This window comes from Varroa destructor, unplaced genomic scaffold (assembly GCF_002443255.2).
Source record: "Varroa destructor unplaced genomic scaffold, Vdes_3.0 BEIS01000002.1, whole genome shotgun sequence".
NCBI classification, from domain to species: Eukaryota; Metazoa; Arthropoda; class Arachnida; order Mesostigmata; family Varroidae; genus Varroa; species Varroa destructor.
The window spans coordinates 10822621-10838134 of NW_019211455.1; the positions used below are offsets into that span (position 1 = coordinate 10822621).

Sequence of the window (15514 nt, forward strand, 5' to 3'; positions counted from 1 at the left end):
TTTGAGAGAATTGTCAACGGACATATATTATAACATATGGCAGTGGGATGGAATGGCGTATATCATTTCACTATAGTTTTGTTACTAGTGTTGGGCAGACATAATCATAGTGGGCTCTGTACGTTACATCGAATTAATTATTTCCTATCTACGGCCGCTCAGTCTAGTATGAATACACCTACGTATATAAATACTTCGTCGTTTGATATCTGGTACTGCCTTCAGACGTCACTTCAGACGGCTGGCTCCCAGCACAAGAAGAAGAGTGCCCACGCGATTACGGTACGTGCACACAAAAGTATTAAACACGTTGTGTACCCGTTCGGATAGACATTCGAAGTTATACACGTTGTTCTTTGTATACAAATTAGAACAAGATAAACATATTTTTCAATAGTTATTCCTTTCGACATAACAAATTGATCATTTAATCACTCATCATCTTCCAGGTAAGTACATTTCCCTTTTTGCTGTTCGCGCATTCGCATATGTTTTTTAGTTCATTTTTAAATATGTATTTTGTAATTGAACTATATGGTGCGTTTTTTTGGATAAAAATACTAGAGTGAGGATATGAACTTCACAAATCCAGCAGTAGCCATGACAATCTTCGTCAAAACAGCCCCTTGAACTGACAACATTTCGCAGACGACCATCTCAGGCGTGTCAGGTAACCTACGACATCATATTTGATAAATAACAAGTTCTTGATATGGTTCATTATATTGCCGCGCTCAAACCGCTTCCCTCATAACAATTTTACCTAGGACAAATACAGATTTCAACAAGAAGGCCGGTACGCACTGTTATAAATGAAACCACTCAATGACCCAGACAGTTAAAAGTCAATACTCTACTCTAAGACAATTATTCACGTGTACAGCGGCATGTAGTGAGAGAAAAAAAAAAAAAGCACATCTGTTAATTGAAGAATACTTCAAACATTCAAGTATTTGGTAGACATGTTCTAAGTTTCAAGAGCTGGTGCAACGCAGCTACTAAATAATAATTAAACTATATTTTGGTCTATTTGGAAGACCTAACGGCATGGGATGCCAATAAGACCTAATACTAACTGTTCAGCCTGTTTTAGATAGATTTTATCTGCTACAAGACCCAATTGCATTGTGTGCGGACTACTTTTTACGCTTACATTGGTTCAAAAGCTGAGAACCAACACATTTTCAGGTAGCGTGAATACTGCACATCAGAAAATCAGAGGATTTTTAGATTTTCAAAAATTATTGTTTAAAGATTTCTTGATTATCGTTTTGGATCCGTTCATCCCGTTTCCGTTGTTTCAATGTTATTAGCATCTTTTTGCAAATCAGCAAACTGTCGGTATCCTGCAGCGGCCTGACTGCAGTAACAACCCCATCAAAAATGCTCTAGTAATAATCACGGAAATTTATAATAATTCCATGATATTAAATCGGATTGATTTACAATCATTTTTTATGGGTAACTGCTAACAGAACGAGACTGCTATTCAGGTGCGCTCGTAAATACCCGTAGAAGATAATTACGGCGCCATATTCTGATTCGAGGGATTTTACCTATCAACTTTCCCTCTATTGTTGCTGCAGCTGCAAAGTTCCCCGGTGGCCATAAACATAAACGAGTCTTTTTGTTGTTAAGCATTGGCGCAGAGATGCACTGTCCTGTTTTGCGCTAGCTTTCATATATTGAGGCTAATGCGGAAAAATTAGTCGCTGATGTACTCAGTGAATAATAAAACAGTGGGATCGTTACGTTGAAGTGGAAGCCCTCTCTACGGTACACGCTACTGTTCACCGTCGCCTCGAATCAAAAATATCCACCAGCCGTGAACGCAATTTCGCCTTATCTTACCACCTCTTTGGTCGCTGGTAAAAGTTGGCCAATGCTTTACGTTCAGTCGTCACGAGCGGGTGGTATCGTTTGAGCATACAGGGAACACATTAAAACAAACCGGTGTTTCCTGTATAGTCAATATCCGCTTATGGACATTTACTTGCTTCTACATGGCAGCCTATATGTATTTGCCGAATTATCTTGAACAGAACTTCCTACTGGAATAAAAGCTACAGTACGAATGAGCCTTCGAAATTCATAGCATACTACAGGCCGTAGACACGGAACTACTGACCAAAACAAATAATCCTAAAGGATTTTGATTGTCAACATTGTTCCCTTCTAGCTATGGTGACGGGAACTCCCTAATTTCTCATTGATTATAGCAGTTTTAATATATATGCTAGCGGTGAGCCAGCGGATGACTTCTGTTGACTTAATACGTCCTTGATCTTCAAACAGATGCAACATATGCGTACAGCCAAGACGTGTAATTGTATCTGAACAGGCGGTGGCCATATGCGTCTAACTTAATTAAAGCAAAAACTACCACAATGAAAACTATCCCAACTTAGGGATCGGAACCTTACTGTAAGTATGTTCCTACGTTGCAGGATCAATCTGATTTCTTGTCTATTCGCAGTCGTTGTCGCTACCTTTTACCGAACACTGCTACGTGAAGATGTTACGTATTAGGGCTACTGCCACAAGACTGAGATGCACGTAGAAGATATGGACAAGAAGAGCAAGAAACGACGGGGCAAACAAACAGCTACCGGTTACACCAACGGTGAAGAACTACACAGAAAAACCGATAGAAATCGATACCGCATAGTAACACGTCTTAAACAAGCCAAAACAATGTCATTGTTTAAGAAAGAGCGCACGAGAGCAGAGACGCTTAAGAATCGTCGTTTTGATATAATCACTAGCTGATACTCTACTTTACAAAAGAAGTCCTTACAACGTCTATCGAAAATGAGATGTGCCAAACTGAAGTTATCATCGAAGATAGACATTATCAAACATCATAGCCAAACACCGTGACATTCAGTTACTATCACCTGTGAAGGAGCATAATGTGAATACCTCACATTGAAGCCTATCTTTTTTTGGATAGCGTAAAATACGCCCTATACGAACCGGAAAAAAATTGTTGCCATATAAGTTGGCTATATATATATCGTACACTTTAAAGAGTTTTACAGTATCAATTACTTAACAGTACTATACGGTTATTGTGTAGCATATTGACAAGCGTAATTTGTTCTCTATGGTTCTCTCATTTCAATATCTGCGATACTAGCAATATTGTTTTGATGATATTATTATAAACCATACCATTTGCCGCCTTAAATGAAAGATACTGATTCCTCAATTTGTACATCGAACCTTTTTTGTTTTTTCTAAGAACGTTACAGATCGATCCTATTCATGGTGCGGCTCGTGACTCTTCTCCAATAAAACTTATGCCAGCAGTAGCTACGAACGATTACGGGTAATACGTGCCTCAGGCTGTATATAGATAGCAACTACCAATATTGTTTCGTAGTTACAGACACAGAGAAATTCAAAAACCAAGAAAAATATATCATAAAAAAATATATATATTTAAATCAATCGTATGAGTACACACTCACATATGCACAGAATTATCAACGGGCCGTTTCGAGGGTTCACAATAGTTAGAATTTAAAGAACGAGCTACCCAGTTAGGTTCGAGACGATGCCTAAAGGAATTAAGTATACAACGTTTTTCAGCGTTGGCTTGGAATCTAGTGGCTTAGATTGCCGCATTTCCGACGACTGCCTTTGAAGGGGCGTTAGCAGCACGGGAAAAAAGAGGCCAATGACAAACTGCAACTCCGACCCAGACGATCAACTGGTTATCGTTATTTCAGTTAATTATTTTTCTTTCTGCAGACGCTACCAGTTAATAGCAGTGACCGATTCAGCCGTGCGTCTAAAGTCTGCCCACTGCAGTCTGTCTAACTGCTTGCTGTTTAGGTGCCATCGTCTTTCCAATCCTCATTCGTGGCCGTTACTGGCCCGTCGTTCTTTGGTTCTCTACCGAAAAGAATATTTATCTAGAGCGAAATCGAATGCGACCATTTTATTGCCCATAAAAGCGATTCGAAATGAAGATCTACACCGCTCACCAGCTCACCACACGCTAAACAACGAATTTTGTCGAAGGATCAGTCATTATCCCGACGAGGCTAGCGCTGTTTAAAGTAAAAAAAAGGATCCCATCAAAGACGTAGAAGGAAGATTACAGCGATCCGAGCTGTCCTGAATCCCCGGCACTGACACCGCCGTCAGCAACGCAACCGATACCGCAGAATATCGGTATGAGTCCATGGTCCATGCTACTCAAAACGTGACATTAGTACATTGCTTGCCTAGCTTTTTAGATGTGACGGTTGAAACCCGTCTGTAACACTGGGCGTGACTGTAGATCTGTGCGGTGTAACTATACGTCCGTCGTATATATGTACCTCCATATATACGACGGACAATGCATTTATGCACGTTCGAGGGACACATGACTCTATGAACCATATATATATATATATATATATAGAGCTTATTAGAATTTTTCCGCGCGCTCGTTTCGGAGATTTTAAGTAGTTGCGTGGTGATGCGCTGTCGTCAGGAGATTGTACTTGTTGAGAGACCTGCCTGTAGCGTCGTCGCATCATTTTAACTGGGTTTTCATAGCAGAGTCACAATCATTTTTTCACCCAAATTAACGCCTTCCGAGTAACCAACGATCGACACTAAATACGATAAATTCTACTGGACTACGTTACATATAATGTACTGATTTTAACGTGCAGTTATGGAGTGCCGTAAAGTCGTGACGTTCGTGTCGCCGGTCAAACTCTTAATTGTTGATAATGGATTGATTTTTCAGGAACGTGTCGATGAAGAATAAGACGAAGTAGTGTCTATATAAACGTCAACGACAACGACGAAACCAGCCTCCAAATGAAAAATCAGTAGAATGCCAGATCTATTGTTAACTATAGATAATAATTTTATATATGTGTACACTTGTATGGCTGTACGAGACAATACCACAGGGTCTCATTACCTGCAACGAAAACGTTAATGCCAATATTGGGAGCGATTTGTCCTACCGCGGCTGCCTTTACTGTTGCTGTTCGATTTTCCAATATCCGCCAATCCGACCCTTTGATTTCTGATAGCGTACGATACCACTGAAGCACACATAAGCAGGGGTCATGGACCAATTATAAACCTATAATCTGAAATCTACTAAATATCGACGTCATTACTACTGCTGGTGACATTAATTTTTCGGTCTGTTTACCCACCAACCTGCCGTTCTATGGACGGTACGCCGTCAGCATCTTGGAGTTAGGCGCGTCCAAAATGTCGTGCCTAATACTGTTTTTAATGGCCCTCTGGAGCTAACCCCGAGGAGCTCATAAAGTAACTAGTTAACTACACCCGCTACCTGTGCAAGACACTCTGAGCTTTGCAGTATTACCCTTGGAAAATTTTACGTGTACGTTTAGACGCATTTTGAGCAGCGCTATAGCATTTGACGGTGAATTGAACATTTATTGTTTCGAAAGACTGTCGCCATCTGAATAGTCGTCACACGAGAGAAAGACACCGAAGATACAACGATGTCTCGTCACCAATGAGTGTAGAAGACGCGATCAGAAACCCTTGACGTTACTGATCGCCGCTTGATCTGTCTTTCTTCGAAACGATCCGACGCCGACGTCAGTTGTGACGGTAGGAAACAATAGCAGGAGCGACAGTTAACCTGGAATGAATAGCTCCAAACAGCCACTTGGTTATGTCGCACTATTTGATCTGCGGATTTACACAAGTAACTTTGTATAAATATAATACAATCTGAAAATAGGTGAAAAATATGGCAATCGATACCGCCGTTGCGGTTCTTGCTGCACACGTTTTAAAATAAAAAATCAAAGGGGCAAAGTGTTCTAAAGTAGACGTTTACTCGAATTATTTATGATCGACTAGTTACTAGACGCTGGTTTATATATATATATATATATATATATATATATATATATATGTATACTAAATGGACGTAGGGCAAGTGTGGACAGGTATCGTATCAATATGTTTATACAATGCAGCGCTGCTATGATGTAATCATAACGCTGACAACGGCAGCAACTTTTTCGAGTGAAGAAGTTAGACGTTCCAATCTGTGTCCGCTGTATCGTCAGTTTAATATACGCGTACGATGCGCAAATGACGTATCGTGACCCTCACTCTTAGGAAAGGTACTCATTATAACCATGTATATGCAAAATTTCAAAAGAAGATATTTCAACAATCATGTAACCCACATCGATATCATTTTAAAGGCGACACGCGGTACTATGTAGTAACAGTAATACGTAAATTTCGGTCTGAAAGAATAGGAAATTAGGGACGCGTCTAGCTTTCTGATTGTGTGATGTTTTTGTATAGGCTGACGACAATGTAATTGACATTGACTGGATCACGAAATTCTCGCGTAGGTTACATATCCTATCAGTCTAAATCTTGCATTGGTCAGCGAGATGATCTAAGTGACGAGAATCGCCTTCATCTGCAGTGTTTATCGCTAGGTTTCTGTCCTTGAGATGACGCATTGATCACGTTCATGGGCCATGTGAAGCAATCAGCTAATGAATTATAGAGTTGCGATCTTGATTTTTATACAGAACTCTACTATATGTTGATTTTCAAGTTCTCTAAGTGTATTTATCAACAGCTGTCCAAGATTCTTGCATGGCTCAGACTAGTCGAGATTACTTCGAGAATCACGCTTTGTAACTTTCCATAGAGCTCTGGCTAAGACGAGCTTCCATTAAACAAACTTGAGTTGACAACAGAGTCATTGAGTGAGTCGGCAAATGATCTTTACAGTCACATAGCAGTCTATCGAGAATGAGGTCTCTAGCAAACGAGCCGGCCGTTGGCAACTTAGTTTTCACAATAGCAATCTAAAGCCGTTGTCAAGGCTTAGCTACGGAGTCAGCTTACTTAGGCATTCATTGACTTCTGCAAACGTTCAATTTATATAGCATAATACAGTCATCTGTATATCTCTTCAGCACATCTCCTTCCTATATTAGCAGGGTCATGTCTTAACACTATTACCAATCCGATCGCAGTGCCACCAAGCACTGACCTGCACGTATAGTCATCGTTACATCTTGACCGTCGCCTTTTGTTTTTGACACGATTCATCTGCCCTACCTACTAAGCTGGCCGGCGCCTTTATACGGAAAAACAAGAGTCGTTTGCCTGCTCCTTACTATGAGCCCCAGCCCACATTACTTCTCTTGGATGCTGCCTGTAACAGCCAGCGATAAACGTACCGAAAGCTCATAATGGTAGTGACACTGGGTCAACAAAAGGAAAATGGATAGTACTGCGTTGCCAATGAAGGGCCGAACAAACGAAAACGACAACAGTATCAGCAGTGGTAGAAACGAGAGTCAAACAACAGTAGCATGATATGCGAGCTTGGCACATTTGGCCAACGGATGGTAAGCCAGAAGCTACTTTGTCGAATGTCGAGGATCAATAAATCCAACAATCATCTAGATTCACTTCTGTTCCACTGTTCTGCCCCGTATCGCTATTTGTCGCGCTGTCTCCACCTGCTTCGTTCTGCTAGCCCATATACAATAGTCTGACGAAATTTGCCCACTTGTGCCCCATGTGTCCATACCTACGACGATGCGAGAATGTCGAGGGATGTCGCCGAAACAAATGTGTAGAACTTGCAAGTCCATCATTGCCACCATGTAATGGCACCGCTGCGTGTGGGCGTAGTATCAGAAGCAAGTTAATGATACAAAACGGTTGATCTGGCTCAGTGTAATGGTTTGCGCCTTGAAGTAACTTACCGACATAATCACATCTAACTGGTTCAGTGTTTCAATCGTTCTGTTTCTCCGTAGCGCTACAATGATCGATCAGCATTGGTCGATCTCGCCTTTAACGTCAACTTTGCCACCGGGCGGTATGGTATGACAAGGCCACTATGGAGAACGGTAGCGGACAGACCTCTTCTTTTACCGCTTCAAGAAGCCACTACAGGCTTATTGACTACGTTTATTATTACTATTGTCGATATGGTAGTAAAACATCAGTTTGTATTGTGAGCCTCACCGGAGCCATACAAACCTGTCGTTCTTTGTTGAATATTCACCTTTTTACGTATGGGATCGGCTTTTTAAGACGATTTTGAAGCAACAGAGGGAGTCCATCGGTCGCCCATTGAAGGCCGATGGTTGAAATAACACCTTATAGGTATCTAGGGATTTGTAGTAAAAACTGACAAGAAGTCTGTAGTGGAATGGATGTTAGTGTGACATGACCTTTTATCCGCAAGCTGACTTCGTTTACTTCTTTAAATTTATCACGACTCCGCAGTGGTAACTGGCAGCGGGGGGATACGCTAGCTAATTAATGTCATTATCAAGGTAAAACGCATCCATTCGGCTGTTCGCTAAGTTTCGACAGGCTTGCTTTATAAACGCTCGACAAATGGCGGATGCAGATAAGAGGGTACCGTACTGCCAAAAACCGCCGTTGTCGTTCAAACTTTTCGGCAAAAGTTACCATTTTCGTTGTCACCATTAACGGTGTTTTTTTTTTTATTAATGGTAATATCCCGAATGGCTTCACACAACTATCCTCGCCTAAGCGATCCACTAAAATTTATCACGTGCATAAAAACCGAATTCGTTGTTTGTCGGTATAAATATGTCCTAAGGTCTATTTTGTAGGACGGCAGTGCACCGCGATGACCAGAAGAAAGTACTTGATAATAGGCTAACTCCAGATTTAAGAATTTGCTTTTGTCGTTCGTCAGAGCAGATGCGTGTTATGTTTAAACTAATGCGCCCTGTCCTGCTATCGCTAGCAAGACGCCGTCGTCGTTCTGTCTATGTGGCGCGTTTGTAACTGTCGTTGGGGGCGTCGCACCTCTACTTACAGCTGCACCAATAACTAAAATTGTCTATGTCGGTAAATAGAAGCAGAAACAGGCTTCGTATGCAGTGGCAAATAAATTTGTGGAATATCTGGTAATTTTCCGCATGAATTTCTTTGGCAGCCAGTGAGGCAGACACTTTCATCCGTAACATGGCAGTTTTCCTCTACGTCCTACACAAAAAGTTCCAAGTCCATAATAGCAGACCAGCTGCAAAGTTTCGATCTCTGCCGCTCACATTCGTTTCTACCAGAAATTCCTCTAAGGAGGTTCCAACTTTCAACTGTTTAGTCAGGTTGCCATAGGAGCGAGCCAGCAACCATATAAAAATGAAATTCCTGGTATTCATTAGCGTCTACTGACAGAACGTTCATCTCCCAGCATGCTCCAGAACTTCTCTCTGAGACCCAATGCACCTAACTAGAGATACATGTGCAGTCGCTAGTTCTAGCCAATGACAAAGTGATCCCATGTTATCAGACTGAATCGACGAAAAAGTCCAGTGTTATATATCCCTAGCCTTGCGCTTTGCGACTCGCAACGATTTTCACACAACTTGTTGTTGCTCTCACAAACGGTACGGCTTTCATATCGTGGAGAAAACTCTGAAAGAATCTCTACCTCAACCAACTTGCAATTATACGCCAGAACAAGACGGCAGCCCCCATGCAACCGTCTGACACGACCTTGCTTTTTGCACTTAGCGACACTTTGAATAAAATATACACGTATGTATATTGTACCGAAGAAGCTATGCTTGCCAAGCAAGCGCCCTCTATCCGCTACTTCACAGAAAGCAGCCGACTAATAGATGCCCGACCCAGAAAAATAGTCGGCCGCATATTGTAGACGATGGCTATGCACTGTTTGATAGTCGGCCATCACCGTCAATATTGCCGGGACCGCCGCAGCTGTGAGAGATTACCGCCCCTTCACACGTAACGAGAAGTGCTACTCCGTTACCTTTCCTCCCTTGAACCACTCACTCCATTGGGTTATCTCATTTTGACTTTTATCCGAGCATTTGCCTAACAAGTCTTTGCTTGAAGTTCACTTTCAAAGATCGGCCTCGCTGACCTTTCGGATAATATAAGACTGCGTGTCGGCAAAGCAAACGGCGGCGAAAACCGATAGTGAATACGGGCGGGTGGCCGGCACAGTACTTCTTGCGACAGATACGGAAGGCCCTTTACTCACTGGTCCGCCTTCTCCCGTTCTATCAAGAACGGCCCTGCTTGTTCGCAGATTCTCTAGCAGAATGCCATAACATCGTAACTATATTGGCGTACTCTGGTTTACGCACACATCGCTGTACAACGTAAAGAAATTGGGCGGGCAACTCGCGTACTATGGTGGGGTTCATGGCGCCGCTTGCCGGCGCTGGCGCTGGAGCTGGAGAATTGGTAGTTGTGCTTGTCTTAGCAGACAACAGCCGCTGGCACAATTTTTGAAAATGATTTCGGGAAGTCGATGAAATGGCTGAGATTGTATCAATTAGATAGCGGACAATAGAGTGCAGAGAGAACAGCAAAAGAGCTCGGTTTAGCTCTTCACGTTGGCTACACATAGATTATGACGGCTGCAACACTGATGAGTGATGATGGTGATTGTGCCAATCGGGACTATCGGTGAATACAAACAACTGCGAAACATGAGTTTCTCTGGAAGTAAACTGATACACCCTCGAGGTAGTACTTTAAGAGGAAACAATAACGCTGTGTAGCGAGGCGTTCAAATATGTGATAAGCGCTCCAAATGAACAGCCGATTCATAATACACACTGAATAAGACTCTGGTATAACAGTGGCGCAAAAGCTCACGAAAAGAAAGTAAATAATGGGCAAAAGCGTACAAATGAATAATTATGACGCGTGAATTTTTTCAAGTTCAACTGCACTTGGGTTTTCATAGTAGGACTCATGGGAATTGTAGATTCGGGAGAGACTGCAGCATTAGGTAAATAGTTTGTTCTTCTTTTCCTAGCTTCCACTCTTTGCCACTACTTGTGGGAGTCGCGTTACATGTGGGGCTGTCACAATATGCCGCCATTAATAATTATTGGAAAAAGAATCACAGCAAGAACGAGGATCATATATCTGCAATACTCTTTGTTGGCTCGTGAGAATTTGAGCGGCGCGACGATTCAGCGTTCGTGCGTGTTGCCGGCCCCCGTATTTTTTTCGGGGTGGTGGTATATTATTTCTATAAAAGTCCAAACCTTAGGTAGCCGGTGTACCGCAACCTTTCTAAGGCGAAATGGTTACAGTCGACTACCTGATGTATGCCGAAAGTATATTACTATTATTATTATTACTACTACACAGGCTCGTCTGGCCTATGTAAGACGCTACTGTGGCCGGGGCCGCGTAGGACATGGTGATAGCGGTAGATGTATTGCGAATCAGCGGTGAACAATTCGTGATACTTGGCCATTAATAGAAGATCATAAATGCAGGCATAGTTTTTAGCAAACCGCATCTGCATGATTTGAAATACATAAGTATGTATATATATATATACAACGATTTACATAGGCATTTGTCATACAGTATAGGGAAGCAGGAAAGCCATCAACAAACTGGCAGTTGAAACCACCATAAGAGTACTGTGTAAAAGTAGCCAAATGAGAATGCATGAATGATAATATTTTTTTTCTTTTATTAGTGACAGTAAAATTCAATGCATGCCTCGTGCTCCAGTGGTCGTTTCCCTTCTTCCGGCCCTATCTGTAGGGCAGAGATTCAAATAAAGAAGCCATAATTAACATTGTTCGCAGTGATATCCGCCGTTCTGGTTTATTCTATGTGAACGGTCCCTCGATTTTCGAGCAGGGTGGGTCCCGTCATCTCCTATACGAGTTGGGGCATCAATGCCAATTCAACCGCATTCGCATCTAGAAAGAAGCACTGTCATCAAGTACTTCCATTGTAACTTGCTCCAGCTATTCAGCGTATGACATCCGGTGATCTGTGAACGTCTTCTTCACGTGACAAATCCCAAAATGACCAATGAAGGGAAGCAAATTCCATGGGTCTAGTTTGCGCATTTGAGACACATTCCAGTCTAGCGGGAAAAAAAAAAAACCCATTTCTGAAGCTAAACTCTATTTATGCTGTACCTTAGCTTATTAAATAAGTGCGCAGCAAACCTATACCCTACCGTAACTACAACTTGTATTTTAGAAAACTTACAATTTGTGCCTTAAGCAAATTCAGCTTCGATGCAAACTTGATTGTAGTTTCCTCTATCTCGTCCAGTAGACTCGATCGACGGACTTGTAACTGTTCGAACGGGCACACAATCACTGAATTATCCTCGTTTTGATTTTCCATTGACAATAATTGAATGACTTTCGCTGTTGCGCACCCTGTATTCTCGGAGTTTCTATCCACCTGACCCACACGGGTATCCACACCGCCATTACCATTATAATCCTGTATGGGCGCACCACTGATGGCACTTGTGCTTGATAAGTAAATATCCATTTGATTATGTTGCGGTTGCGGCTTCGATGCACCCTTACTTATGGAGTTTGCATTCACGTTATCCTCAATCATGTCATTAGTGTTATTGCAAGATGTGGCCCGCCCCGTGTCTTCGACAGAAGAGTTACTCGAGGCGTGATTTAACACCTCAATGCCAGAGTCATGATCAGATTCGCCTGCCGTCTCACTAACTACAACTCCTTGTGCGGCCGTTTCCACATGTGTTGTGGTGACATTTTCCGCGGCCGTCATTTCGGTGATGAGAGCGCTAGTATTACGAAAATCTCCAGTCATGTTTGTAGCCGCTGTTTTATTTGGTATCTGGCTGCTTTTAACATTATTAACGCTGTTGTTGCTTAGCGTACTGTCCCTTTTCGCATTTTCAGTCATTGTAGCGGCCACACTTGCACCAACATTCGCTAGTGTGTTACTCGGATGATCTGAAGATTCACTTTCCGTAAGGTCCTCATCTTCTTGACGAACAATCCATTTGGAACTGAGACGTCGCCTATAGAAATCTCGACACAAGGCGACCACCTCGTCTTCATCACTTTCCGACGACGAAGACATCTCTGTAGGGCTCTCGCGATCCCGGCCTTTAACCGTTGGCTCGAGTGGTTCCGGTAACTCTAACGGCACACGGACCTGCATAAAAGAAGCGTTATGTGCAGCCGACAGACTGATGTGTCCCTTCTTCGACTCCACAACGTCGCACACAGTGAGGTAATAGCTACCTCGCATCATTTGTCCCATCTGGATATGGTTTATACTACTACCGCTTTCACCATTGCTGGAACTATTGTGATCGTCACTCGTAATTGCGTTCGTTACGCTTAGTTCTGTTACCGTAGCTACTGTAATCGCTGCGACTGCTGTCTTCGCGGCGGCGCTATCAGCTACGGGGTTCGTAGCTGATCCACCGGCGGCATCCATCGTGATCGCGATCTTTCTGCAGACTGAAGAGCCAGCGGAGCGGACTGGGGTGCTACGGGGTCCAATGCTGACGCTAACGGGCCCGCTTGCAGCTTGCCGTGCAACACAACTAACGTGTTAACGGAATAGCTAGCGGACACATAGCGCCACCTGTCGATACAGCGGCGAAATTCGCGCGGAAACATATATAATCAAAATAGCATAGTGGGCAGCGTTTCAGCTGTGGGGTTATATGGTTTTAATGGTAGACGATTTCACCACGGCAAACAGTAAAAATTGTCACAGTCTCCGAGTATAACAACTGTAGTTGTGCAATTTCCCTGTCGCTTCGGTACGTTATATATAGATATATTCAATTTCCGTGCTTATGCACAGCTTTTGTTGTAAGCCTATGCAGTTGTTTCATCGGTTTCATTGACTCGAACAATTAGGTATGCATAAAATCCGGCCAGCCGTAAAGCTTTATACCGAGCCCGGGCTCGGCGATGAAGGCACTATGCTTAAATGTGCATACACACGCGTGATCTGTAGATTTACGTACGGCAATAGAATTGGGTTGAATTCACTTAAAAGTGGGTATGATAGTAACGTGGTAATGACGAACTAAGCAAAAAAATTGTTTTAATCCACTCTTCCGGTATGTAAATCTCGTCAATGCATGAGGTATTTTTATAATGATCACATTTTCATAAACTTAAAGTTTAATTAATAGAATCATACAGGAAAAGATGAAGACTCTATATGGATACGTGTTATAGAGTAAATGCATAAATACTCTGCTTTTTATACTACTTTTTGTGCAAAATAAAAAAAAAAAACAAAACGGCGTATGATCATATCTCATGCGTCGCAGTTTGTCGTCTACAAAGCTTGTAATTAATAAGCATAGCCAATCTATAGCCAGATTAGTACAGACCATTACGGTACACACTATATGCGAAAGTAACCGTATTATTGACATATATTAGCAACAGGATACTGCTAAGTGTTTTCGAAATTTCCATTTGGCTTTGTTGAAAGTTCGATACGCGACTACAGACTTTTGCTAAGATAAACGGGACCGATGAAATAGAGTTTGATACAAAATACTTGTTTCATATAGTAGAACAGGTAGTAGTTTGCTATGTGGCCTATTGAGATTTATTATTGTACCAAATACAAAGACTTTGTTCAAGGTAGAATTGAAATCGAGACAAGAGACGCGTAACCCAAACTTGTTGTCGATGGGTCTAGGGATATGTGACACTCAGACTAAACTGATCTAGATTGAGTCATATCAAAATGGATGCCAGCATCCTATAGTCCTATTATAAAGCATTTCTGCTATCACAGTGGTTGGCAACTTTGCATCTTTTACAAGTGGAAAAAGTGAACCGTCGCCGCTCTTTTGGCACACATTAGACAAGGCGTTCCTGTGGTAACGTAGTTGCCTTTTAACCTTAGGGACACGTTATGATCCACATTCGACGGGCGTAGACACGGGACGTAAAACTCTAAACCTAGAGGCTAAACGAAACATGTGGGGTATGGGACGAATCTTCTTCAATAACCTAATTGCAATGTGTACCCAACCCAAAAGGAATATTATTGAATCAATAGAGATACGATCCTTTTTCAGCTGAACAAAATAAACCTTACCCGTGGAGCTGTTCCGCATATACGGAAGATCAAACTAAGAATTCGGACTATATGCTAGCGCTACTTTGTTTTACCGTTATATGTGTACAATAGGCGTTGTGCTGGCTGAGTGCGTATGTGGGTTGGAATATCGTCAAGATTAATTGTGGGTACAGTTAAAGGATACTGAGGACTACATGTGCTGTTGGGCTTACTTTGGGGAGCGCTTACTTCGCGCAGTCACGTGCAGGAGGCAGGAACATCAACATCTATGAACGCTGAACTCATAGTATCAGAAAAGAAATCATAATATATCTCTTGGTTAGAAGTCCCTTAGCGCGTTTAGTTAGCCATTTGTTATCTAAGAGCTGGACCTTAACTATTTACGTTGAGAGGATGCTCAAGAACAACTGCTATCGCAATGCACGATCCTAAAACCCTGACCGGACCCCTGTTCACTGATCGACAAATTGCAGCTTTACAGCAAATAGTGTTTAAGCAATGATTTTCTCGCAACTTTTATTCGTTGCTTTATTGCCGGTGTCTAATATGCTAGACCCGACAAATATTTAAAAATTATACATCGTCTACTTGTGTAAGAAAAATCCTGTAGGATTTTTTTTTTAATAACATACTCGGA

The 15514-nt window shown here is 42.1% G+C and overlaps 1 protein-coding gene and 1 long non-coding RNA gene across 4 annotated transcripts in view; one reads left to right on the top strand and one right to left on the bottom strand.

The window, feature by feature from the left end:
* LOC111244067 (uncharacterized) overlaps window positions 1-13391 on the bottom strand; it is a 163684-nt gene extending 150293 nt beyond the window's left edge. The window contains exon 1 of one of the 3 annotated variants that reach the window (XM_086978969.1): window positions 12031-13361. In XM_086978969.1, coding sequence (XP_086835095.1) covers window positions 12031-13257 — 1227 coding nt within the window. In that variant the 5' untranslated portion in view covers window positions 13258-13361. Of the gene's footprint in view, window positions 1-12030 lie in introns of all 3 variants that reach the window. The other 2 variants (XM_022790659.2, XM_086978970.1) reach the window with 2 other exon arrangements.
* Window positions 227-5857, top strand: LOC147757359 (uncharacterized). Its single transcript, XR_015320179.1, has 3 exons — window positions 227-282; window positions 2448-3331; window positions 4751-5857. It is a non-coding gene; the product is annotated as an uncharacterized LOC147757359 (long non-coding RNA).
* Window positions 13392-15514: the final 2123 nt, after the last annotated feature.